The 27,293-nt window shown below is 27.7% G+C and overlaps 1 protein-coding gene across 1 annotated transcript in view; it reads left to right on the forward strand.

Moving 5' to 3' along the window:
• The first annotated feature begins 602 nt into the window (after positions 1–602).
• The window catches only part of LOC107453556 (dipeptidyl peptidase 3), a 40,644-nt gene continuing 13,953 nt past the window's right edge, over positions 603–27,293 (forward strand). Inside the window, exons 1-12 of the mRNA XM_043052011.2 lie at positions 603–1,110; positions 2,211–2,372; positions 4,311–4,463; positions 5,706–5,825; positions 8,329–8,415; positions 10,067–10,204; positions 14,301–14,375; positions 16,419–16,512; positions 18,288–18,409; positions 20,610–20,740; positions 22,306–22,364; positions 24,316–24,510. Of these exons, the coding sequence (XP_042907945.1) occupies positions 2,214–2,372; positions 4,311–4,463; positions 5,706–5,825; positions 8,329–8,415; positions 10,067–10,204; positions 14,301–14,375; positions 16,419–16,512; positions 18,288–18,409; positions 20,610–20,740; positions 22,306–22,364; positions 24,316–24,510 (1,333 nt within the window). The 5' untranslated portion in view covers positions 603–1,110; positions 2,211–2,213. The remainder of the gene's footprint in view (positions 1,111–2,210; positions 2,373–4,310; positions 4,464–5,705; positions 5,826–8,328; positions 8,416–10,066; positions 10,205–14,300; positions 14,376–16,418; positions 16,513–18,287; positions 18,410–20,609; positions 20,741–22,305; positions 22,365–24,315; positions 24,511–27,293) is intronic.

The following is a 27,293-nucleotide window of genomic DNA, read 5'->3' on the forward strand; positions in this document are numbered from 1 at the left end:
CCTCGGTCCCATCGAAAATTCACCGGTCTCGGTGTCCAAGGTGGTCACCCACTTGTTCTCTGACCGAGCCTTGCAGTCAGTTCTTTTTAGGACTTCCTTAAATAAAGCATCACTGGCTACGGTCAGTGTGCGGGTGGGGGACCACTTGGATCAGTCTGCGTAGGGACCGAAGGTGTGCGGTATTGGTCCTCGTTAAACTGTGCTACCGTAAAGTGCTCGATTTCGCGCGCAGGTCGTCGGGCTACCGAAGCGGGGGTGCCATCCCCTCCGCAGAGGATCAAAATTGTGATGGCATGTCTTCGGATCATCCTCCGGGATGTTTCCCAGACCGTCGCCAATAGCCCATTGTGCAGCTCTAGTGCGACGTAAAATAACAACTACAACAATAAATAAATTGTAATATTTTATCTGCCCTAAGATTTAAATTGCAGTTATATTTTCGAATTATTATTTTTTGGAAACTAATAAGCGACTGATTTAAAAGTGTTTTAATTAGAGTTAAATTAAAAAAATTGATAAATAATTTTCAAACGTTACATTTTAAGAGAAAAGATCTCTTTAATGAGTTTTATAATTGTTTGCAAAAAGTTTTCGATTCGCCAGATAAAAATATACAAAAAGTGAAACTAACACTGCGCTACGCCAAGTTTCGATTTGCCATTATCGGTTTATTTCTGTTAATAAAGATACCTTTAGTAAAAAGTTAAGAAATAAATACAAAATAAAAATTGAGATTAGATAAAGCGTCAATCAGATTTCCAAGCAAATGTTTTGAAAGTCAATTGTGACGCGTTACTTTCAAATCGTACGCAATATAAACCTGCTCTATCGGTTTTTCGAGTTTATCTTTTCTTAAGATATAATTTATAAGTAAAAAAACTGGAAAAAATCGATAACTATTTTCAGTTTTTATCGTGGGAAACTTGCCACTGTAGCTTACAAGTTACTTGTTTTGATGTTGATCTTTGCTATCTTTGCATTGTCATCGTATATTTAATGGTGCTCTAACTTGTTTAATTCAAGTAAATTTCAAAATTTTATATTTAAAGTGTAGATCTTTTATAAAATTAATTATTTTGAAGCAGAATTCATATAAAATAAGTTTTTTGAGTAAGTAATTTGATTTATCAGTCTTGCCAAATGTATTTTAAGGGGGAATTTTGTAGTTTTACTGTCACTTTATTCTATGAAGTTATATTACCTTAAAATATATGTCAAATTTCAATTTATCCTAATTTTGTTGAAAATTTCTCATGAATAATAGAAAAGATAACACGTGCAGAATATTTTTACTTTAGGTTGTTACAGTTTTTATTATAGTTACGATAACATAATTTTTAAGATAAATATCACGCAAAAGTTGCCACACAAATATGTTTTGAAGATTAATAAGAACATTAATAATTATTTATTGATGTTTATATATTTGTCACTCGTTTTAACAACTCGTTTTTTTTTTAATACTGATGCAAAATTTATGTGTGTTTATTCAGTTTTCATAACTCTAGAAATGATTGAATAATTAAAGTAATTATTATGAATTAATAATTAAGCTGTTAATATGTTTAATACATGTTTCTTAAGAGATTTTAGAAAGTTTTAAGATTAAGCATATTTCGTTTGGTTCAGCAATTCTTTTTGTAGCTAATTTATATTGATAGATAATATTTTTTTACATGTACATGTTGCCTACATTCAGAAACGCATGTTAACAATGAGCATTGGCTATTTTAGTTACTATCACTGATCAATAATGTCCCTGTTTTTTTTTTTCACAAACATTTAAAGTGGTAACAAAATTTTTGCTTTAACGATTATAATCACAACAACAAACATGTAAATTAATCTTATAATTTTCCTGACACAATGACTAGCATCTGGCTTGACTTAAAATTTTATTTCAGTACCAATGTAAATGTTATAGGTAAATATAATTAAATATTTTCTGTTTTCTTAAGGAACTGCCACTTTAAATGTTTACTTTAATTTTTATTTCACTGTCACTGTAAATGTTGTGAGTTGCAACAACTTCAGGATTTGTAACTAATGCTTTTGCTTCTTTTATCATAGGCGATAATTTTCATCAATTGAGTATAATACAATTTTGTACAAATTATTTTTTAAAAGCTAAAGTATTTATTTTTCATGTTGCTCTTACAATTCCTAATTGTTTATTATTTTATAATTGTTTTCATAATTTTGCATTTTAGTTTATGAAAACTCTATTTTTGTATAAGCAGCTTAGAAGATTTCCTTCTTGTTTTCGCCCATTTTTGAGCAATTATCTTTCTAACAAAAGAATAGTGGTAAATTTTTTTCACTCATCTATTTATCACAGTTGCAAATCAACATCCCTCAAGCCTACAAAAACAGTGAGTTTTTTTTTATTTATGAATCATTTTGGATTAAAATGCAAGATATTCATATTAATGCTACAAAAAAAAGAGTCTTAAAAATTATATAAATAAATAGATGCGTTGAATTCAAATTAACAAGAGGTGATTTGCTTATTAAATGGGGACCCCACCCTGAATAATTCCAAAAAAAATTTATTGCATTTTTCGAATTTTTGTACCCTTTCTAATGACTGTCTAAAACGATTTCTCGGTACCTAACTTCGTTAGGAAGTTATACAGGAAAATAGAGAGTCATCGCTAAGCAGGTAGAAAGGCCCGCTCGGCCAGATTAGGAGGGTCGACATTCTTTTTGTGTCTCATCCATTCTGTTGACTGTATATAGAAACTTATTGTAGGCATTCCATTTATCGACCATTATATATATGAAATTAAACGTTTTCCCCTACCATAAGTCAAAATTTTAAACGCTTTTTTCTCAAAACGCTGTTTTTTTGACTTGGTCTAGCATTTTTCTCATGATCTATACAACGAAATAAGCTGCTCTTTATTTTAAATTGCGTAAAAATATATTCTTTAGAAAGTAGCATAGGATTTTTTAGATATTTTTATATTTCGATTTTATATTAGTATTTTAAGGAATATTTTTTTAAATGAAAAACGAATTAAATGATTAAGTTGCCGCCATTTTGGTAATTTTGTGAATATCAAAAAACCGCTATGCTACTTTTTAGATAATGTCTTTATGTTTCAGAAAATCTAAACAAAATTGTTTTCCTATGTTGTTTCAGACTTCTAAATCCATGAGGCCAGTGAGGTGCTACTTTTTGATAACCAGCCAAACACGGAGCTGCCACCAACTTATTTTTAATTATTTTGTGAAAGAAAATTTTTTAAAATAGACTTAAATTGTAGCTAAACAACATAAAAAAACAAGGAGTCTCTGCATTGTCTCTATTACTTAAAAAAAGTTCAAGAAAACGGTAATATTTTACCATCTCAGGGTGGAGTCCCTTCTTAAGTTAAGATGTTACAAATAATGTTTTTTTTTGGGGGGGGGGGGGNTTTTTTGGGGGGGGGGAGGGCGAGAAAAAAAATCTAATATTTCAAACATCAAAATTCCTGAGCCATAGCATAAATGTATTTATAAAATGAAAGAAATACACTAAATTTTCCTATTTATTATAGAAGCAAATGAAAAACATATTGGAAATATTTTAAATGTTTTCCCCTTTCTATCACGTCAAAATGTGACATCTGGGTTGTGAGTAATTAAGTTTTGAAACCAAAATCATTGGGTTAATTAGAATGAGGCCTTTGATTTTTGATAATAAAGTCACAAAAGGGCATATGACAACAGGAGGTAATAAGATATGGCACAGTTGGAAAGGAATGAAAGTGGCATCTAGGGATAATTTCTCCATTAAATAAAGTTGCCATTAGTTTATTCTGCAAATAAATGAAGTAAGACATTTAAATTTTCTTTTTTTTACATTTAAAAATAGTAATTTAGCCAAACTTAGAGATTTCATTATCTGTGTTTTATCCAAAGATGTATTTTCTTCCGTTCACTTTCATTATACATCATTTCTGTGTTTATTGTTTATATATTTTTAATAATTGTTTTAATTTCAACAGAAATTGCATTAAGTTTTATTTCTGGACACTCTAGTTAAAATTATCACCACACCCTGGATTTTAAATGACAAAATTTTCGTAATATTTCATCTTTATTTTGAATTATATTGCATGGTTATATAATTCACTTAGTATTTTTAGGAGTTAGGAGTTCTAGATCCATCCTGGAAATTAAAAGCTCTATCTTGCATATAAAATAAAGTTTATGATAGTTTGATTTTCTATTATTAAATTTCTGGGTATTTAATTTTTCTGATTTCTCTTGTATTTTTTTTCAGATAAAATTTTCCAACATGTATGCTTTTTTTTCTTTTGTAGAAAATGTCGTCTCAGTTTATATATCCAATAAATACTCCAATTGCCTTATTGGATTGTACAGAGTCTTTCAACTCTTTATCTGAAAAGGAAAAGCTCTATGCCCATTATTTATCTAGAGCAAGTTGGTTTGGAGGTCTTATTGATTTACCCCAGGTACATAATTAGATTTTTTTAATATAAAATCATTGTTTACCGTTATTTTTTTGTGTTACAAATTATTTATTGTGTGTTTTTTTGTAATGTCCTTTTCGTTTTTTTATAGTTATATTTTATGTCTTTATTTCTTTTCACATTTCTTTATTTCTTTTTACATTTCTTTATTTCTTTTTTATTAAATTATCAGTAGCATAAATGTAATTTGGTATTTCACTATTGTTTTCCATGTTCATGATTGATTCACGATTGACGTATGATAATTTAAAAAATTTTAAAACCAATTATGCTACTTATTACCAATTATGCTAAAATTATATTTTGAGTTATAGGCTCAATTTATCTTATAAAAGGAATGGAATCAGAAGAAATTTTTTCAGAGCTATTGTTTCTGATTGTCTAGTTTTTAAAATTGATTATTATTATTATCATTTAATATTTTAAATTAACTAAAAATTTGACGTAATTTCTTTTGATATATCTTTTGTGACACATTACTTTGAATACTCGTTTTTAAGCTCCTTCATTATAATGTGAGTTTTTGTTGAACAATTGGATGATTTATTAATGATTGGATGGTTGAATTATTTAATTGCATGATTATTGGATAGATGATAATACAGGTTTGTGGTTGGTATGAAATAAACATGGACATATTCTTGGCCTATAATTCTTAATTTGAGTAGAAAATATTACATTTTTATTATTATTTGTATGCAGTATGCAATTTGATAATTGTAACTACACTGTTTCAGTTAATTACTAATTATTAAAAGCAATACAAATATATAAATAACATATAAGTTACTTTTGGTGAAAATGAACTATTAGGTGAAACACCAAATTTAATTTGTGACTCGGTAAAAGTTTTTAAACGAGTGAGTAAATAGTTATAATAAATTTTATTCTGTATAGAGTTATGTTCATTTAATTCATATATTCAATAAAATAAAAAGGCATAAATTGTGTCTTAATTTTTCTGAATTGTAAATGTGAATTAATTAATGAAGAAAGTTAAACTTTTCCAGTGATATTTTATTTATCTTGTTCCTATTTCTTATGGAATAAACTTTGTGTGTTGTTTATCAAAAGTGTGTTAAGAGTTTTTCTAATTTATACTTTTGACATAAATGATTCAGCATTTATTATCATCAAATTATTGATAATTTGATTTTTATCCTGGAAAATTATAACAAATAATGTATTTGGCATACATTTTAAATGAACATATTATTTTTCCAGACTTCTTTGGAGAGTCCATTAATTTTTGTGTTACTTCATAAGTTGTTCTCTATGCAACCTATTCAAGCTTTGAAAGAAATTGCTTTGAAAGAATATGATTTTAATGAAGATGAGTTCAAGGTGACATTTTTTACTATTGCTTTAATTTGACTATATGAAAAAAGTATTTTCTTTAAATTTCATAAATATGTTTATCAAGGAGGAGTTATTAAGTTTGTTTGTTATTAAGTACATATCAAGTTTGATAGTTTTCCTTTTTTTTAGATTTAGGCAAGTTTTTTAAATCTATATTTTAAGTCTGATGATTAATGAGATTTTATTTGCTTACCATTCAGTGAAATCTTTTGGCTTAGTTGTAAAAACTTTCTTCAGTAAACTTAAAAAGTTTTATTGTGATAGAATTATGATAGTTTAATCATCATTTATTAATGAAAATTTAATGGCTATGTTTAAAATTAAGGAAATAAAATGTATGAATATTTTTTTTTATATATTTTTGTTGTTGATAGGTAATGATACCTGAGTCCTATTTGTTTTTGCCCAATTACATGCAATTCTAAACTTAATTTGTCTTTTTTTTTTTTTTTGAAATTTTTTTTCTTAAATTTATTTCTAAAATTAAAGATTTATAAGCATATATAGGAGAAAAATTCTGTCAATGCTGCTAGTGATAGTTTTTATAAAAAAATTATAGCTTTGCATTATGATTCCATGTTTTAATAATTTCCATATCTTTATGTTTGTAAACTAATTAAATAATAACTCATTTTCAATTATTTCTTAAATAGTTCAATGTACCCTTATGCTATTCATTCTACGGTAGTGGAATATTTAGATATTTTGCAGCCTTAGCCAGATCTAATAGATTATGATTATGAGACCCTAAGTCTTAAAAATGAAATTGTAAAAAATAATTTTATTGTCTCATATGAACTTTATACATCATATTATGTTAGTCCTTATTGCTGCCTTACATAAGTCCTTTTTTCCATGTAGTTAAAAACTCAAAACTACTTTTAAAAGCTAAGCAAAAACATAACAGAACAAAGAATTGAAAACAATAAAAACTGGAATGTACCAATAAATTAGATATTTTTTGAGTTAAAGAAAATACAAATCATAGCACCTTTTTGATCAAATTTCCCAGGGAAAGAGGAAAATAGATAACAACTTAAAGAATGACAATTAATCAACTAAAGATCATTGATAAATCATAAAACAAGGTAAAACTGTTAATCATTAATAGAGTAAGAGGCCATCTATGATGAAAGCTGTATGTAACAACTTAAAGAATGACAATTAATCAATTAAAGATCATTGATAAATCGTAGAACAAGGTAAAACTGTTAGTCATTAATGCAGATCTACGATAAAAGCTGTATCTAACAACTTAGAGAAGGAAAATTAATCAATTAAAAATCATTGATAAGTCATAGAACGAGGTAAGGTTGTTAGTCATTAATACAGTAAGATGCCAATACATGATGGAAGCTGTATGTTCCAAGTTGGAGCAATGAATAAGTAAATTATCAGACCTCAGGTTTAGTTTGGAAAATAAGATACAATGACCCTATTACAAATTTTTTGGCTTAAAATAAACACTAATTCTTTTAAAAAAACTTATCAAAAGAATTTAATTAAGTATTTTAACACAATATAGGTTTTGAAATCTAATGAAAATGCTTTTCTGAATAATAAAGTTGTATATATTTGTTTCTTTTCTTTGTTTCTAGTTTTTATCACAATTTTTGTTTTATGTAAACTTTAAACCTATCAATTTTTTTCAATATATCTAACATTATTTCTATTAATTTCTCAGTTTCACGTTAGCTTCAATTGGTTCTACTTTATAAATAACAGTGTCTAAAAATATGTTCTATAAATATGTAAGTTTATGGAAAATAATATTACTTTTAAGTTTAAGTCATAAATAATTTATTAATATTACTTTTAAGTTAAGTTAAAATAATATTACTTTTAAGTCACTTTCCCCAAAAATCACCTTATTATTTATTAAATAATTTATAAAATTGAGGAATAATTTGTGACATTGAAGATATTTAAAGTTTAAGTATTTCTTACTTTAGGTAAGCAAATGATTTATAAATTATTAGTTTTCTTACTTTTTGAGTTAGCTCATATAAACTTCTACTTAATTTTTTTAAGCTTTTACTATTTGATGTATTAATAATTAATAAGTAAAATAACTGATGAGATGATGTTTTGAAGCTAGTATTGTTTTCAGATATAAATCATAACTTTTTTTTCTAAAATTGTGCAATATTGCATCCATTATGTTATTTTTACTTGCTTATTTTCAAAAATATTAACTTTTGCTCAGCTGAAAGTTTCTTATATTTTAATTATTTTAAGTGATTCAGTATAAAAAAACTCAAACATTTTTAAATTTCCAAAGCTTTCAAAGACGACATATAAAAATGTTTTGCACGAACTGTGTAATCATTAAATTTTCATTTAAAAAATAAATGGCTCAGATATTTTGTAAATTTTTTTTTTTGCATGAGAGTTAGTAATTTGAAATTGATTGGTGTGTTATACCAATCAATTAATTTTAATAATGTATTACACATTTTGTCATAATAGTTTTTACTTTTTATTTTAGGCTTTTATTATTTATTCTTGTGGACTAATGTTCAGCATGGGCAATTTTAAGAGTATGGGTAGTAAATTTGTTCCAGATTTACCCAAGGTAATTAAATTAATTTAGTTTAAATGTTGATGTAGTTTAAATGTTTAAATTAAATTTTGTTAGTATTTTATATTACATAGTTATTTTACATTAATACTTATTTTCGTTATTGCATTAAAACTTATTTTTTTGAACTCTTTTGGCTTTTGTAAAGAAGATTTAATGCTCAGTATGTTTTCACTAAATATTATACCATTTATATTAATTAAAAAAAAGTAATTTATTTATTTTCCTAAATTTTAACCACTTTTAATTGATAGAGACCACTTTACAATTAGAAAAAGATAATTATTTTGCTTGACCAAAGAAAAGAAAAAAAAGGTAAAAGGGTCAAATATTTTTCATATTCCTTTCCTTATTCTTCTAACATTACTTATTTTTTAATTTCTGCCAATTATCTTTATTAATAAATTATTTATTAATAAATAAATTATCTCAATTAATAAATTTGATTTGATAGACTCAACAAAAGCTTGCTCATACAAATATCTTATTGCTTATACAAAAACACCTTTTGCATTCCTATTAATCTCTACTGTTTACTTGCATTGTTGGAATAAATAATATTTCATTGAGAAATATTATAATTTTATTTAATAAAACTTTTTCAAACTTGAAGGTAACTATTTTTTAGTATTTACTAAATAGTTGTGAGTGTTACACTTTTATATTTGTTTTATTTATTTAGATTAGATCATAATAAAGATTTTTTTTTTTGAATCAGATTAAAAATATTTTTGGAATATTGTTAAATAATTGTGTGTGTAAAAATTTTATATTCACCTTGTATAGAAATATGCATTTCTTAAATTAACTGTTCTGCATTAAAGTTGCATAATTAACTGATATAACTTTTTCTTAATACTTTTATGAAAAACTTAAAACTATTTTTTATGTGTTACTTTCATATAAAGAATGCCCTTTATTCTAAAATATATAAATTTGCATTCTATGTAAATGTGTGCATTCATAAATATTTTCTTGTAAAACTATTTCTAAACTTAAATATTGATGTTTTGATCAATTTAAGTTTGTAGAAAAGTTTTAGTTACCTAAATGCAACCAAATAAAATTTATAATTAATTCATAAGTTTGCTTCATGTGACTGTTTACTTTTAGTTTAGTTAGTTAAAAGAATATTGAAAGAAACAGCCAATTCTGTCCTCCAAATTATACCTTTGCTCAGTGTTTAATTTTAAATTGACGTGTTTTTTTTCTTTTAATATTTATATTTCCCCCTAATTTTTATTGTTATTTCCAAGTATAAAGTTTATATTTTTTATGTATTCTTGATTATAATTCTCATGAATTTTAATAATGTAAATTACTAATAAATTTATATATATATGTATATATTGATAAGTTTCTTAGTTTCTTAAATTGAAGAATCAGCTGTCAAATTTTATGCATGAAACTTAAATTCTAAATAATTATTTTCTTAAGTTACATTTTTAATATAGATTGTTTTTTTGAAAAAAGGGAAGAACCTTATATAATTTTATAATTTGTTTCAATTTTTTTTCATTCTACTGATGAAAATGATGTTTAAAGTTACAAAAATGTTTTAACAAATATTATTCACGTTTGTTTTTTAAAATTTTCTGTGTTAAAATTGTAAATAATTTCAATCTATAATTTTTTCAATCAAAAGGAGAAATTTGAAAAATTGGTGCTGGCTAGTAGCTTTGCCAAAAATTATCCAGAAAGAGTGACATTTTTGTTATCAAGCTGTTTCAAAAAGATTTACTCTCTTGATGATTGTGACATCCAATTGAATTTTCCAGATATAGTAAGCTAACTTATTGTTTATTTATTTATTTTTTTTAAATTTATGTAATGTGTGATAGTAAGTGAATTATTCAAATTCAAATTCTTTTAATTTGAAGTTGTTATGACTTATTCAATTTCAATTGGTCTGTATAGTCTTGTATGTTATAAATTCATATAAAAATTAAATTCTGAAAAATGTTGATAACTGGAGAAAAGATTTACTCTTTTGATTGTGACATTCAATTGAATTTTCCAGACATTTCAAACCAACTTATTTGCTTCTAAAGTTTTTTTTTTAAAACTTATGTATGTAATGCATAATATTAAGTAAATGATATTAAGTGAATGCAAACTCTTTTAATTTGAAGTTGTTATAAATTATTCAAGTATTTCAATTGCTCTTTTTAATCTTGTATGTAAAAATGAAATTCAGAGATATGCTGATAACTTAAAGTTCAGTTTCCAAAATTTTGTGAGTATGTAATATTATATTGAGGTCTGATGGCTAAATAGTAGTGCTTTGAATTCCTTGCAAAAGGTCCAGAATTCTACTTTCAGACCGGCCATGATTGACTCAGTCTTTCATCGATTCAAGGGGGCAATAATATGATTACTTAGTATGCTTGGGAATTAAACAATCGCCTTCCATGTTTGGCTGACCACCCCACTGGAACATTTGCTTCTGCACCCCAGAGCCTGAGGTCAAGAAACTGGGGTGGGCACTATAGGCCTTTGCCCTTAATAGGCTGTCGTGTGACTTAGTTCATTTTAGCAGATTGTGTGTCCCCTGATGAAGTGTTGTTTTTACTAACATGCATATCGTCAAAACTTTTTTTTTATCTTTCCAATGACCAAGGTTGCAAAAGACCACTCACCACAAAGGGAGGAAGAAACAACAAAATAAACAAACACAAACAAACATGGTGTAAAAATTAATGAACTCAATAAGTCTCTTGCGCGCCAGTAACGGTCACATAAAGAGACATCCCCCAGTGCCAGACAGAGACGAAGGTAATTCGCATCCATCTCAGCTTGAAGGTCACAGAGTGTACAGAAGCAACATGAATCCGATGGAGATGTTTGAGGAGGAAGTCGTGTCCGGTAGTCAGTCGAAACTCAGCAACTGCCTTACATCTTGGCCACATACGAAGATCTTTGAGATTATACCACCAGATCTTATCAGAATTTTTCTCAGTGTATTGGTTTAAAGTGAGATCCGTCATCTTTTTCTTGATTAGATGCTTGGCATTGGTGAGAGGGACAGCTTTCTTTGATGTCTGTAGGATAGAAGCTCCCTGCTTAGCAAGATGGTCTGTTAACTCATTACCAGCTACACCACAGTGTCCCGGGAGCACCCCACAGGCTGAGGTCTTCAAAACTTCGTTTTGCTTATTTTTGGTTTCGAACTTTTTATCTAAATTGTTTATGCGAGACAAATTTGGCTTTTAGCGCTTTTCCATTTTAAGTTATTATTTTAAAGTTTTATCCTAAAATTTTTATCTTTAAATTTGTTTAAATCGATTTCATACCTTGATTAGTTCAATTTAGTCAGTAGTAAAGTATCAGATGAGTGGTAATCTAACTAGACAGGCAATGAATTTAATAAGTTTTGAGATTTTTCATAAGTTTCCTTGTGATAATCAATTTAAACAAAAATATTAATGTTTTTGAAGAAGTCTTATTCAAGGTATGTCCATTAATTTCTGGGCGTATCAAATAACTTCTTTAAAATATCAAGTATATTACGTATGTAAATATTTATTATGTTTTAAAGTAACCACAACTGCTTCTACTCTCTTTTCAAAAAAGTTTCAGAACCAACTTTTAAATTCTTTTTGTTTAGAATACATTTTAATTTTGATGTTTATCTTTTCTTAATGCATTCAACATCCATTATCTTTGTGTCTTTCACAAATATTTCTCAGTTTCGAAAAAAAGAAGTTTGCAACAGGTTATACAAAGAGTATGGTATAAATGATACATTTCTACCATCTGTGAAAAAAATGTTGATGAATATAGTTTAAGGATGTTAAAAGCATTAAACCTTTAAAAACCGGAATTTTTCACCTATTTAACTTGGTTAAATTGACATGAAGTCAAGGAAAATATATTACTTGCTGCAGTTAGAAAAATGTTAATGATTTTTTACCAAAATGCTTTTTATTGTTTTAAAGTTTTACTGGATTTTTTTTTATTTATGAAAAATTTAACTTGTTTGTTTCTATAGTTAATTTTGAACGATAAAACAATTTTGATTAACTATATTGTTTTGTTTTATTCCTAGAGAAACTAAAACTTATCTTAAACATTTAATCATTCATGCTTATTTTGTAAATTGTTTTGAAAACACCATCACCTGTGGTTAATTATACCATTGGGGTAACTTGATCACTTTTGCTGGTTAAATTTGGGAATCATACTTTTGGAACATATGTTTTTAACTTTGGTGGTTAATTTTCATATCTCAATGTCTTTTTATTTTTGGTGGAGTTTTGAATCACATATTGTAATTCTTTTTCCGTTTTTATTAGGTAAATTTATAAATTTTAAGAAATCTATAAGATAATTTTATCATCAATTTTTAAGTTTCATCAATATGAAGACAAGCTCGTAATTTTAGTTTAAACATTCTAAAGCATTTTAAAACATTATCGCAATTAGTTTTTTTTGGTTGTTTAACTTAATTTATTGTACCTATTTGGATGTTTTTCCTATATTTTAAATATCATTGTTGTTTCTTCTACCAGGTAACAGAAATCACCATATTTTTTCTATGAAACTGACTTTTGTTATCACAGGAACACTTAAATAAATAACCCTTGAGTGTGAATTAATTTTGATTTCACAGAAACGTTAAAAAACTGTTATTGATTGTGCTATTATTGATTAGTTTACATATTTTAGGTGAAATTTTAGACATTCAAGGGCGCCGCCGGAATAATATAAAAGGGCGTGCAACCCTCCAACAAACTACACCCCCCCAAAAAAGAAAATTAAAATATTATTTTATTACATTTTGTTTTGTTATTATGTATACTTTCAGCTGTTAATTTTTTTCAAGATACATTACTTCATTGTTAACAAGAAAGTTTGTTTAAAAAAAAGTACAAATTTCTCCTACTTGCAAATTTTGCCACGAGAAACTGTACTGATGGCGCTGTCATTGCTACTGACTTAGAAACTCAAATAACTAGAAACAGTAGTTTCGTTTACTAACGTGTTTGTGCACGCTTAACATTGGTATTTATTGTGTTGATGAAGTTTTACAGTTGTGAGAAGTCAGTTTGTGCTATACACCTTTGTTAAACTAAATAGCTAATAGAAAATATAATATTATTTATATTTTATTAAATGAAATTTAAAAATATAGCTTAGATATCTGCCAAGTTTGTGCATGCTCAGTGTGCATAAGAAAAGAATCAAAGATGACTCAGAATTCATTGAAAAAGTTATAAACAGATTTGGACAGCAAACAAGACGATTGCAATTCTTGTTTGATTAAACAATTTTTAGTTGCTATGTATCAATAATTGCTTAATTATTTGTTTCTGAATAAAAAAAATTTATAGCAAAATTGTTTTTCTGTATTTCTTTAATTGTTTTTTTTTTTTAAAAAAGCCAGGGGGTTGCAAGTGCACCCTCTTGTACTCCTTTGACGGCGCCCTTGTAGACATTCTTTAACAAGCTATATATATATATATATATCACCTTTGATTTTAAACACATATTTTTTTAATCGACATAATAAATGTTCTATTTTAGATTAATTAAATTTAATAGTAATCAAATTATAGAGTTACTTTTGTTAAGCAATAATATTTAAGTTATCCCATACTGTAGGTTACATAGACCATCATGTTTTATTTATTTATTTTGCTTTTGTAGGTTTCAAAAACTTTTGTCCATGCATGTAAATATAGAATGTAGTTGTCGACTTAAGTTTACAACTGTTAATTTACTCTTTTAACTGTTAATTTACTTATCTATAGCAATTGCTCTTAAATTGGAAGACGTCTTCAATTGAAAAGGGGTCTTAATAACCAAAAATGCTGGTAATTTGTTTTGTATCAAATTTATTTTTTAATCCTTACTAAGGTGATTTATTTTCATCATAGGGAACAACAACATATTTTTCCAAAAATTTCTGTGAGGAAGATAAGGAAATTGTAAAGAATTTTTATGAAAAGCATGTGAGTTTACTTTTTACCTTTCAATGTTAAGTTTTTATTTATTGAAAGCTTGTTAGTAGTATTGTGTTTTTTTTTTAATAGAAGTGAAAAATTAATTTTTAAAATTTGGAGTTCTTCAAAATTTCTAACAATAAACTTATGAATTAATTTTGCTTAAATTGTTTATATTTTCAGAGACATTTCTTCTTTGAATTCCAACAATAAAGAGATATTTTAATTTTAATAAATATTTATAAGATTTAAAGCAGAAAACAATGTGAATAAGGCACAAAGGAAAATACATAAATGGGCGTATTACATGGTATCAGTTCTATAAGCAAAATCCTTCCTCAGTGTCTAAACATTAGAAAAAAAGACATTTTGGTGTTTAGATACAGAGGAAAGTTCTTGTTTATAGAACTGAAACTATATTATACGTCCATTTATGTACTTTCAACTGTGCTTTATTCATATCGTTTTTTGCTTTAGTCTACATAGCACAAATGTACCTTATCCTTTGTTGGTTTATAAGATTTATTTATGAATATGAATTTTTGAAAATTTGTTAATTATTCTCTCGTTTGCAAACTTGTGAGTAGAGTACATTCACTTATTACAATTTCTAAAATGAAACATTTATAAACTGGTTTAACGTTCAAGTTAAAAAACTTAAATAAACTACAAAAATATTATGGCTTAGTAGTTGAAGATTTTATTTTATTTATTTTGATTTATGTGATTTTAACAGGGCTCGAAAAAACTCTTTACCCGTCCCCAAGGACAGCTTGTGCAACAATGTTTTTTTTAAAGATTTGACCATTTGATTAATTTTTTATTATCATTTAGCTATTTTTTTAGAGCAAGAATAACCTCACTTTGTTTTGAGAAAGATAATTTGAGTATCAGTTTGCATAATATTTATAATGTAAATTATGTTTACTTTGAGAGAAAAATTATGTCCCAATTAAATCACTTTGACTCAAACTTTAATTTAATACAACATTTTCAACATCATATACATAATATTAAAATTAAACTCTGTGTATTATTTTAATAAGAAAAAGTAAGGTCTGTTTTATCTTTTATTACTTATTAAAGCTTTACTGTGTGAGATGTATATTTCTCTCATTAAGTTATTGTTTTATAATTTTTTGAACAATTATTAATTTTCTAATTTAAAAAAAAAACAATTTTAAAATTAATAAATTTTTCAAGTGGTATTAATATTTCAGAAATAATTATTCAATTTCAAAGTTAATTTGTGTTATTTAGATACAAACATCTTAGTTTCTAATGAACTAGTTGTGTTATTGTTTAAAGATGATACATTAATAAATTTTACAAAACCATTAATGCACTAAAAAAACGTAAGTTGTAATGTGTAGTTATAACAATATGTACTTTTCAAAATCTTTTAATTGGATTAGCATTAGAGTGTGCTATTGAACTAAAAGTCATTAAACTAACATTTAAGTTTAATTTGTCACACCAATTTTTTCTCAGCTCTATTCTAGTTATTTTCCTCACAAAATGGTGCATAAATCTTCACAAACATGTGATTTATTTAAAGCTATGTCACCATGACAGTTTTAAAGTGCTTCCAACTATCCAAATGGAAAGAGGGTAATTCAAAGGACTGTATTTTACAAATCTAATCTTAAAATGAAATTTATTTACCCTTATAGTCTACTTGAAACATCTGAAGGGACATATATGTCTTGTAAAGTTCAAAAGGGTTATTATTCTACCAAAATTAAGGTTTTCTGAGGTTACTCCTCAACTGTTAATGTACACAATCATCTTTCCATTTTAAAAACATTCATAGATCGTCTCTTGAATCCTTCATATATTGAGATATTTGCAACGAAAAGACAGCAAACTTAATTAATGTTTTGTAGTTAAATAAAGCTAAAATAAAAACTTTCACCCATAAATCTTAGTTTTTTTTAAAATTGTCTTTTATACCTTTTGTCCACTTAGTTCTCAAATTATATCTATTGTTGTAAAGAATAATTAGTTTATCTTATACTTTTGAGGTTTGATTATAGTGTCTTATCTTTTTAGAATTTGGAAGCTTATAACACCCGAGTATTTAAAACGGTCAATGATTCTGGGAAAATCTGCTATGAAATACGATTGGCATCTGCTTTACAAACAGGTACTTCTCATTAATTCACATTTAATATTGATAATTCCTTATGTTCTTGTTTAAATTTTTATCAATACAGGATTTGCTTAAATGGATTATTCTGTTTTTAAGGACTACTTATTTACAAGTACATATACTAATCACTAACTCAAGTAATACATGAAAAGATATGTTAAAACTTAACCAAGTTACCTATATATAATATGTACTATATATGTTTTAGATAATTTTATAATTGGACTTTATTGAAAGCTCTCTGAATAATAATATTTACGAAATTCCTTCTCTATTTCCCCCTTCCTATTGTTTTAAAAGTAAATAAGCATACTATTCTGAAAATTCTAAAATAGGGTAGCAAATAGCTAAATATATAGTTTATGGGAAGTTTTGCCAGTTTGTAAATAGTAACTGTGGCTGCTTGAAAACAACCTCTTGTGTACTAACATCAGTTACACCACAACTTACGTTTTTGAAATCTATGTTGTTTCAAAATTGGCATTTTCAACTAGACTCCTTATTTTTAACTGGTATACATTTTTTTTGTGTTATATTTTAGTAGTTAAGATTTCAGTCTAAACCTGAATGCTTTTGATCACTGAACTCTTTTCTGAATTTCACTTTGCACTAAGAATTCTACTATGCAGATTTTATGATTTCTGAAGTAGTACTCCCTCTAGCATATACACTTTCTTATTATTTTCTTTGCTGACAAAATGCACTTAAAAAATTATGGCAATATTTTTATGTTCCTGCTGGCATGTTTATCTTTAACTTCTATTTTATAACCATCGTTGAGCAGCCCACCAAATTTTTAGTTTGTGACTACCAATGCTCAACTCCGTATCGTCATAGTTTTGAACCCATTCCAGAAGACAAAGAAACTCCTGGATCAAGTATTTGGAGAAATTTGCCTTCATGGAGGACTTTTTGATGGAACTATCCCCCGCATTTGCGTTGCATGGAGAGGGAAACCATGAAAACCTCCCACGGTTAGCCTGACGGCAAAGGGACTCTAGCCCATTACCAGTGTACCACTGAGGATATTTCGTGCCAGCACTGTAGTCGGTACAAGTCGGAATTCAAATCATCCAGCCATTGCCGGAATTCGAACCCAGATCAACTCATTGAGAGGGAGCGCTCTATCCTCTGAGCCACCATGGCTCAACTTCCATTTGTAGTTTAAAAATTATTTAACAGATTTTATAATTATATATTTAAATTTACTAATTGTTTTTAATATTTGTGAATTCAGAAAAAAGAACATATCTTATTCCCCTCAGTTTAGCTACCCATTTTCAAGTGATTTTTTATTGCTAATTTTTAATTGGTTTGGATTGTTGTTTGTGTCACATTGGGGCTGCACCAATAGGCTTTTGGTGACAGTTCCGGATTTATTCTTGAGGATGCCTTAAAGACGAGGCTGATGCATATCTGCACTATTTTCCCTCAATTTAAATCAGAGAGTTGATATTGTTATTAATCACCTGGCCTTTGCACAAAGCTTTACAACCGCCCATCTGTGCATGGAGCATAATTACCTTCTAAGAACACTACAATCCAATCTTTAGAACAGAGAATGGAATCTCTACAAGTAGGTGAAGACTTAAGAACTTGCAAAAACTTATGAACTAGGTGGTAATATATAGAAACCATATAATAATTGGAATAGCAATTAATACTTTAATTTATTGATTGTTAGTTGTTAATTCATACTACTTCATTATGTTCAGATATATAGCAAACTTTCATTTTCATTGAATTTGTTTTACTTTTATCATTTCTAGGTGATTCAGAAGAAAAGTCCTTATTATTCTCAAATGATTGTGATTCTCATATGTTTATTATCACTCGTGGCGATTATAGTGAGCTTCTTAAAAGAGTGAATGAATATTTGATGCAAGCCAAGGTCAGTTTTTTATTGTACACTATATTGTTGATTTTATACATTCAATGCATACACTTTTATACTAATGAGCCATTACTTATATTTACTATCTTAAATAACTAAATATCAACCTTACCTATGCATTCAAATTTTGGTATCCATATATTTTAAATTACATGAAGATCTTCATGCATAATAATAGACTATAATCATCCATATGAAATGTCCTATTTTGATTAGTCTAACCAAATACAATAAGTGTCTTTCTTGCATAACGTTGTAAAGGTAGAATAAATTTTCAATGACATCAGTCTTACCTCTAAAATTGCTATCCTAGTTAATTTATTGGAAAGAAAATCAAGTCAATACTGTGCTGTTATTACTGTGTGATACAATATAAATTACGAGTCACAATTTTTTTACCGTTTTTTTTATTGATTTTTTTTTTGTATAATTTTCCCAAATTTTGTCATTTATATAGTCATTAGTTAAAACTGAATCAAAGTATTTGCGAGAAGATGATGTTTTGACTTTACCCATCATAGATACTTTTGTAGGTTCGACTTTACCCCTTGAAGGTAAATGTAGGTTGTCAATGCATAATATTGAAAACCTATATGCAGTGATTCCATTAGGCTTTGGAAACTGCATGTTTTTGAAATTTTCTCTGTCCCATTTTACTAAAAGCTGGATCTTATGTAAAATAATATAAATTTCTACTTTAAAGATATACAGGCATAAAAATAAATATTTAGGGGAATAAAAACTATTACTGATTCTTTCAACAATGATAATTAAATAAAGAATTAAAACCAAAATTTCTATATCAATTTAACTGAGAATTTTTTTCAATTTCTTCTCCTGCTATTAATTCAAGAAGAAAAGGAATGAATTTTTAAAATTTATTTTAATTTTTTGTACACAAATCTGCTATTTTTTAGGGGGGGGGAGAACAAAGAATTATGCATTCTAGGGGTGCAATGTAATTTTTTCTATGGGTTCCTCTTGTGATTTTTTTTGGTGCATTTGGTTTGCTGTAAGCCGTATTGGTGCAGGGGATAGAGCGTTCGCTTGGCAATGAGGTGAACAGGGTTTGAATCCAAGCAATGGCTGGTCAATACGAATTCCGCATCCGTCTTGTACCAACCACAGTGCTGACGTAAAATATCCTAAGTGGTAGACGAATCATGGGTAAGAGTCCCTTTACCGTGAGTCTAACAGTAGGAGGTTTTCTTTGCTTTCCTCTCCATGTTACCCAAATGTGTGTTAGTTCCGTCAAAAAGTCTGCTACGAAGGCAAAATTATTCTCAATACTTTATTCAGGAGTTTCTTTATCTTCTGGATTGGGTTCAAATTACAAGGCTATGGAGTTGAACACTAGTAGTCATAAATCCAAAATTGAGTCGGCTGTTCAACGACGGCTATAAAAAAAATGCATAAGCAGAAAGCCGTCGTAGCTCACGGGATAGAATGCTTGACTCAAAATAAGATAACTCAGACTCGATTCTCAGTGGTGGCTGGTTGATACGAGTTCGGCACCCATCATGCACCGATCGCAGTGCTAATGTGAAATATCCTCAGTGGTAGGCAAATCGTGGAGTTCACTTGACCTCAGGTTAACTGTAGGGGTTTTTTCGTGGTTTTCTTTTTATATAACGCAAATCTGGGTTAGTGCCATCAAAAAATCCTCCAGGAAGGTAAATTTCTCCAAATACTTGATTCAAGAGTTCCCTTGTCTTCTGGATTGGGTTTAAGATCACAAGGTTACGTAGTTGAACATGGGTAGTTGTACACTCAAAACTGGGTCGACTGTTCAACAACGGCTATTAAAATAAAATGCATAAGCAGCATCACTGTATATAAGACAGTAGTTTGGTGCTATTAAAGAAATATTTTATTGTTTAATTTTTTTACAGAATTAAATATTGGTTCTAACTCATAACTGGAAATCTAAATTAATTAATCCCATTTTTAAAAAACTCAGATTTCTTATTTTGGAAAGCATGTTATAGTAAGCTGTAAGTCTAATAATGAGACAATTTTCAACATGAAACATTTTTATAATTTCCTTGTATTTCCATACTTTTAAAAGTTGACTCTATTTTTCAAGTCTACTAAAAACATTAAATTATTTCCATTCAAATTTTTTCCATTAAATATCTTCAAATAATTAATATTCTTGTCTACAATGAATCAAACAAGTGTCTTACTTCATAAACAGATGTACGCTGCCAATGCTACTGAAGAACAAATGATAGAAAAGTATATCCAGAGTTTTCGAACAGGATCTATTGATGCTCATAAAGAGGGATCAATCCTTTGGGTTAAAGATAAAGGACCCATTGTTGAAAGGCATGTTTTTAAAATTCCATTCATTACTTCAGAATAATTTTTAAAAAAATGCATAGTTTGAATAGTTTTTGCTACATTTTTAGAATTTCACTAATTGTCTCACAATTGTGTAACGAAATTTTATTTCCAAATACTACATTATTTAAAGTGTTTACTAATTTGGCATATTGTATTATTTTATTTTTTAATAACTTTTTGAAATATTCTTCGTTATTGTGTATTTAGTAATGAAATGTATATAATTGGTCTCATAAATCATTAATATTTCAAAAAAGTAAAAAAGAAGAACCTTATTGATTTAAGTTTTACAATGTAGTAAAAATAAGTCTTAAATATTCTAAAAAAATGTATGGATTTTAAGATAGAGTGGATGATCTTTGACAGTTAGAATCATGGGCATGTTTTTTTAAAGGATATTTAATTAATACTTTCTCATTAGATTTTAATGATTTAAAAAAAAAACTATAGATCATAATGTACTGCTTTTTTGAGAGTATTTACCTCGTATTTCTGAATATAAGCACATCCGTTTATAAAAGCTGTGAGTCTCCTTTTTTCTTTGAAAATTTACCCAAAATTCAAAATCCATATGTAAACCGATGTGAAAAAATAAGACATACTTATTTTCTATTGTCTTTTGGATTACCCAGTCATCTTAGTTTAGTTGTTTATCTTTGTTCAGAAATAAAAATCCTTTAAAAGTTCCACTGGTTTTTCTTTCTGGTTCTTTTGTTTTTCCCTCTTTTCTTCTCAAGTTTTTTACTTATTAGTCCAAATTGATCTCATCAGCAGTTCAATTTGGCTAGAAGCTGATGTAAATCAAATACTATCAGCTAGGGCAATCTTATGTCTGACTTCTTCATGCTCAACTTTTGCTGTTTTAATTGTTTTCTATTTTACGGGCAAAAATGTCTGGTACAGAAAGAAATATTCTTTTCTTATTATAGTAATTTTAATGTGTTTCCTTTTCACTTGCTTTTTTCTTGTATTTATATGTTTTGTATGTTCTCCAGTGTTATACTTAGATATCTTTTATTAATCCTCAACCAACAGGAAAGGATTTTTCTTGGAGATGTTCGGCTGTAATATTTCAAAATTAATGGATCCTATTTTAAACCGACCTCCTTTAGCTTTTAAAAACTTTGCAAAATTTCTTAAACTATGTTCGGAAATATGCGATATTGACTTCTTTGTAATAAGATACGTCAAATAAGAATATAATATATAGCGAGAATAATCTATTAATAATAATGATAATATATATCAAGAATATTAATAAGAGTATGAAAACTTTTTTGACAGGCCATAGCATAATGTGAACATGTTATTGTTTTAGATTACTTTATTTTTTTATCATCTTGAATTTTCCCTTACTTACGATTGTTAACTGCTCACTAAACATAGATTAGTGATTGAATGTTTATTTTAGTTCATACTTTTATTATAAATGTTTATTTTTACTCTTTTTTTTTTAAATGAAATTTTATAAATACAAAACTATGTTCTTGCTTGCATGAAAATGTTAATTTTTGAATAACATCTAATTAACACATTTATTTTTTCAGTTACATTGGATTTATTGAAACATATAGGGATCCAGCTGGAATGAGAGGAGAGTTTGAAGGTTAGGACTGTTTTATTATGATTAACATAATATAAATGAAAATCGTTTCTTTTATATTATATTTTTTAGTTAATTTTTCATTTCATAAACACTATATTTTTTGCAAGAGCTTATGGCTGGGCCCTGAGCAGACCCAGACCCTGGGACAATTGCCCCTTTTCCTCCCTTGAGTACGGACTTCACTACATCATGTGTTAATTGCATGCATAATTTTCTTAAATTGTCACATAATATAGAAATATCTGCTACTTTTTCATTGAAATTCTTGTATTCCTAAATTTCCCATAGAGTAACTTTTGTTCTTGTTAACTCTATAGGTAGGTACGTAATTTACATTGCACTATAGCTACACAATGGGCTGTTCTCGACAGTCTGGGAAACATCCCTGAGAATGATTGTGTTGAAATGACTTACCCATTATGAACATAAATAATAACAAAATACAAATTAATTTTAAAAAAAATGTTGTTTACTGCATTGCTGTAAGAAAAGCAATAAATTCTGAAAAATGCATTATGCCTACATAGTTCTAAATTTTACCTCTATGCTTTACTGTCATAAATCTGCTGTAAAAAAAACAGGAAGAACGCCTAGTTTTCAACTAAGTGTTGTTATGTGAGTTCATGCTAAGGTATTTTTTTTTGGAAAAAAAGTGTATTCTGGGGAACAACCGCCTTGTTGAAAGTATTGTTATTTAATTTTTATTCTCAAGTGCTACATTATCTTTATCAAGATTCTTTTTATGCCAGTCTGGGGCATAAGGGTTTAAGTCTCGTCCTCCAGCGCTCGTGGTCCAAAAGCCGACTCCCTATCTAAGCTCCAGCTAGACCATTCAAGCACATATCTTTCACCCACTATCATTCTTCATATTAATTTTGGTCTTCCTCGCTTCAACGCTTGATTTCCTCTCTGCAATGGGTCTCGTTGACTGTTATAGTTACTCATTTGAAAATATGTAAGGCCAATACTAAAAGAAAACAATTTTTTTTGAAATTCTAAATAGATAAAACTTCTTTGAAAAAGCAGCAGAATTTTAAAAAAAAGTAGCAATAAAGGAAACGAAGACGTCGGCCTCGGTGGTCATATTTTTATTTCCTTCATTTCCTTTATTATGTAAGGCCAAAAGATTTTGAAAATCCTGCTTAGAACTTTAGTTTGAAATGAGTTTTCTTGAGATGTGGTAAGTTTTCAAATTCACACCCATAAAGTAGGACGGATTTGAATTGAAGATAAGTTGTGTCAACTTGATTGTTAATGCTGAAGAACTCCAGATTTTACTTAATGTTCTAAAAGCACCACACGCTTTGATAAGTTTGGATGCAACATCTTCGTCAGTTCCACTTGAGGTAGACACTGTTGAACCAAGATAACTAAAAGTATCAGTTTCTTCGATATCTGTGTTTTGCACAGGAGTATATTTCGAGACTTTCTGAATTCTGGGTCTTTTTTAAAGGAACGGGGGATTAGCCCATAGCCCAACTTTCAAGAGGAGTCCCCATTAATCGCCTCTTACAATATACAGGGATTGGAGGGAATATTCTGCAACCTAATCCCACATGGAACTCTAACGCCACTCAGTGAGGAAATTTTTAACTATTTGCTTTCAATGTTTTTTTTCTCCAAAATTTATTGCTTTTCTAATAATAAAGCAGCAAGTGGCACAACTTTTTTCTTAAATGGCTAGTTTCAAAGCAGGTCAACCATTTGATGGACACTTTGTATCTCCTCACCGTTTAAGTACAATTCAAATGTTGTACCATGTTCTAAAATTTCATACACTTGTTACTTGATCTATTTTTTTAAACCCATCCATGTGACTGCAGTTCAAATAATTATAATTTCTTCTATGTTTGTGTTTATAAAAATATTTATTTAAAACTTATAAGTAAATTAATTTGTTGGTTTTTTCATAACATTGATTTAAAGGGATTATTTCTTTTTTTTCTCCAAGGATTTGTGTCTGTTGTTAACAAGAAACAAAGTGAAAAATTCTCAAAACTTGTGGATGGAGCTCCGCATTTTCTGTCTCTCCTGCCTTGGCCAAGCACATATGAAAAGGATAAATTTTTACTTCCTGACTTTACCTCACTGGATATCTTGACTTATGCTAATAGTGATATACCTGTTGGCATTAACATACCTAATTGTAAGTTCATTTTTTTATAAACAGTAACCTTTGCAAAATTTTCGATAGATTACTAAATCCTGTCTTTTTTCACTTACACGTTCAAACAATATAGGGAAATAAGTCTTAATTTATCATTATACATAATTGCATTTAGTTTATTATTTATAATACATAATTGCATTTGATTAATTATTATACAGAATTGCAATTAAATAATTTTTATACATAATTGCATTTAAATGTTCATTATACATAATTGAATTTAATTAATCATTATACATGATTGCATTTAATTGAGCATTATACAAAATTGCATTTAATTAATCACTATACACAATTGAATTTAATTAATCATACATAATTGCATTTAATTAATCATTATACATAATTGCATTTAAAAAACCGTTATACATTATTGAATTTTATTATTATACATAATTGCATGTAATTAATCATTTGCATGATTGCATTTAATTTATTATGCATAACTGCATTTAATTTATTATTATACATAGTTGCATTTGATTAATCATTATACATAATTGCATTTGATAAGTCATTATTCATAATTGCATTTAATTGATCATTATATGGAACTATATTTAATTAATCATTTTACATAATTGCATTTAAATAATCATTAAACATAATTTAATTTAAATAATCATTCTACATAATTGCATTCAATTAATCATTATACATAAATGCATTTAATTAATCTTTATACATAATTGCATTTAAATAATCATTAAACATAACTTAATTTAAATAATCATTATACATAATTGCATTTAATTGAACATTATACAGAATTGCATTCAATTAATCATTATACATAAATGCATTTAATTAATCTTTATATATAATTGCATTTAAATAATCATTATATAGAAGTGATTTTAATTAATCAAAAACATAATTTGGGTTTCACTCTCTGCAGCAGCTTCTGATCAATCGGTACTTGTTTGCCTTGGAAGTAAAGGACGTTGGTGCAGAGTGTTCACTATATTATTACATTATGTTGTTGGTGGAGCCTTAAAATCCTTTAACTCCTGCCCCATGACGGACTGTTGTGAGAATGATTTACTTTTACACAAACGCAGGTTAAATTGACTCTAGTAAATAAACTTAATTCAGAATTACCCTTATCTTCTGAAGTTGTTTCTAAGTTAAGACATTATACGACTAATAGTTCATAAAAAGAATGACTTGGTTTTAGATATTTATATTTTCGAAGTTATTCACATAATAAAATAAATGATGCAAAAAAAATGAAAGAAAAATATACTAAGATTTTTAATAGCTGCAAATATTTGATATGTGACTCTCTTCTTACATGACAAATATCTAATCGTTATTTAAGACCAAGGCACTCAGTTTTATTTACTCTTTGGCACTACGTATTATGAAAGTACTTAACCTCTCTCGCAACACATTTTCAAACTTTCCGGCTCTTAAAATTTTTTTGATTTTCATGAGTTTAAGATCTCACTCAAATTCATCTAGCCATTGTTTTTTGACTTTTCTAATACTTCTCCTTCCTCATATTTTCTCCAAAAAAACTTTTTTGTATTTTTGTACACAGCTCTCCCAAACATCTCTCGCACCTGTATGCATGAAAAAAAAAACAACAACCACTGTATACATCTATATGCATGCATACTGTCGATTCTAAATAGAATGTCACTGGTCATTCAAAGGTCAATGCGCTTTATAACTTGTACCTGTAATATCGCAAATGCACATATACAAAACATATTTAATTATTCTTCATAAAATGCTAGATTAATTTGGACAAAACAATGTGCTATAATTTAAAAAATAAGAAACTTATAAAATAATTGATAATAACACGAATTGTTTTTAATGGTAATATGAGTTGAAATAGCATTTAAATTAGTAATTAGTATATTAAAGATAAAAAAAAGCCTTTAAAATTATTATCTGGTTCTGAGTAGCCATTTTGGATAAGTAAAATACATCCAGATAAGTGAAAAGACCAAAAATAAAGCATGCAAATGGACTGAAGTTTCTTGAAAAGGCTGAAAAAGTTTTGAATGACTAAAATATGATTGAAAAATTTATAATACCCATTTAAAAAGAATTGACAAAAAAAGAAAAAGAAAAAAAAAGCATCAAATGTTTGTAAAAAAATAAGTAAATCGCAAACTTTAGTTTTCCATTCTTTTTCTCTAGCTCCCTAGCCATTGCCCTAGTTTCACAATGAATATTGCCTAGCTTCCCAATGTACCTACAATGTGGTATGTACTTTTGAATGAGGTACAGTAGAGAACCGATTATCCGGAACGATCGGAACTATCGCTATTCCGGATAACTGATTTTTCTGGTTTTCTGAATCGCTACAAAGAGCCGTTTTTTTAGTGTTAAACCCAGTTAAAAAGAAATATTTGGAAATAATCTTAAAAATAAGAAAAAACGATGAGGTAATACACTAATGATTATTTCTGAAATGATGGTAAGGTACTTTCAAAAAAGAAAGAAAAATCCTAAAATCTTATGAGGAAAAAAAAGTTTTTTTTAAAAAATTGCGGGAAAATTTATCGAATTTCGTTCTGGTTTTTTGGTTTTCCGGTTTTCTGATTTCCGGATAACGGGTTCTGTACTGTACTAGGTATATTATGCAAGGCAGTAGAAACGGTAGTAGGTAAATGTATATTTTATATGAACCAGAAAATAAATAATAAGATTTTACATCATTAATTTTGAAAACCTGTGAAAATTCAGGAAATTTCTTGTTTTTGTTGACCCGCTGGTAGAGGTCTGTTTTTGAAAATTATTTC

Source organism: Parasteatoda tepidariorum, chromosome 10, assembly GCF_043381705.1.
Source record: "Parasteatoda tepidariorum isolate YZ-2023 chromosome 10, CAS_Ptep_4.0, whole genome shotgun sequence".
NCBI lineage: Eukaryota > Metazoa > Arthropoda > Arachnida > Araneae > Theridiidae > Parasteatoda > Parasteatoda tepidariorum.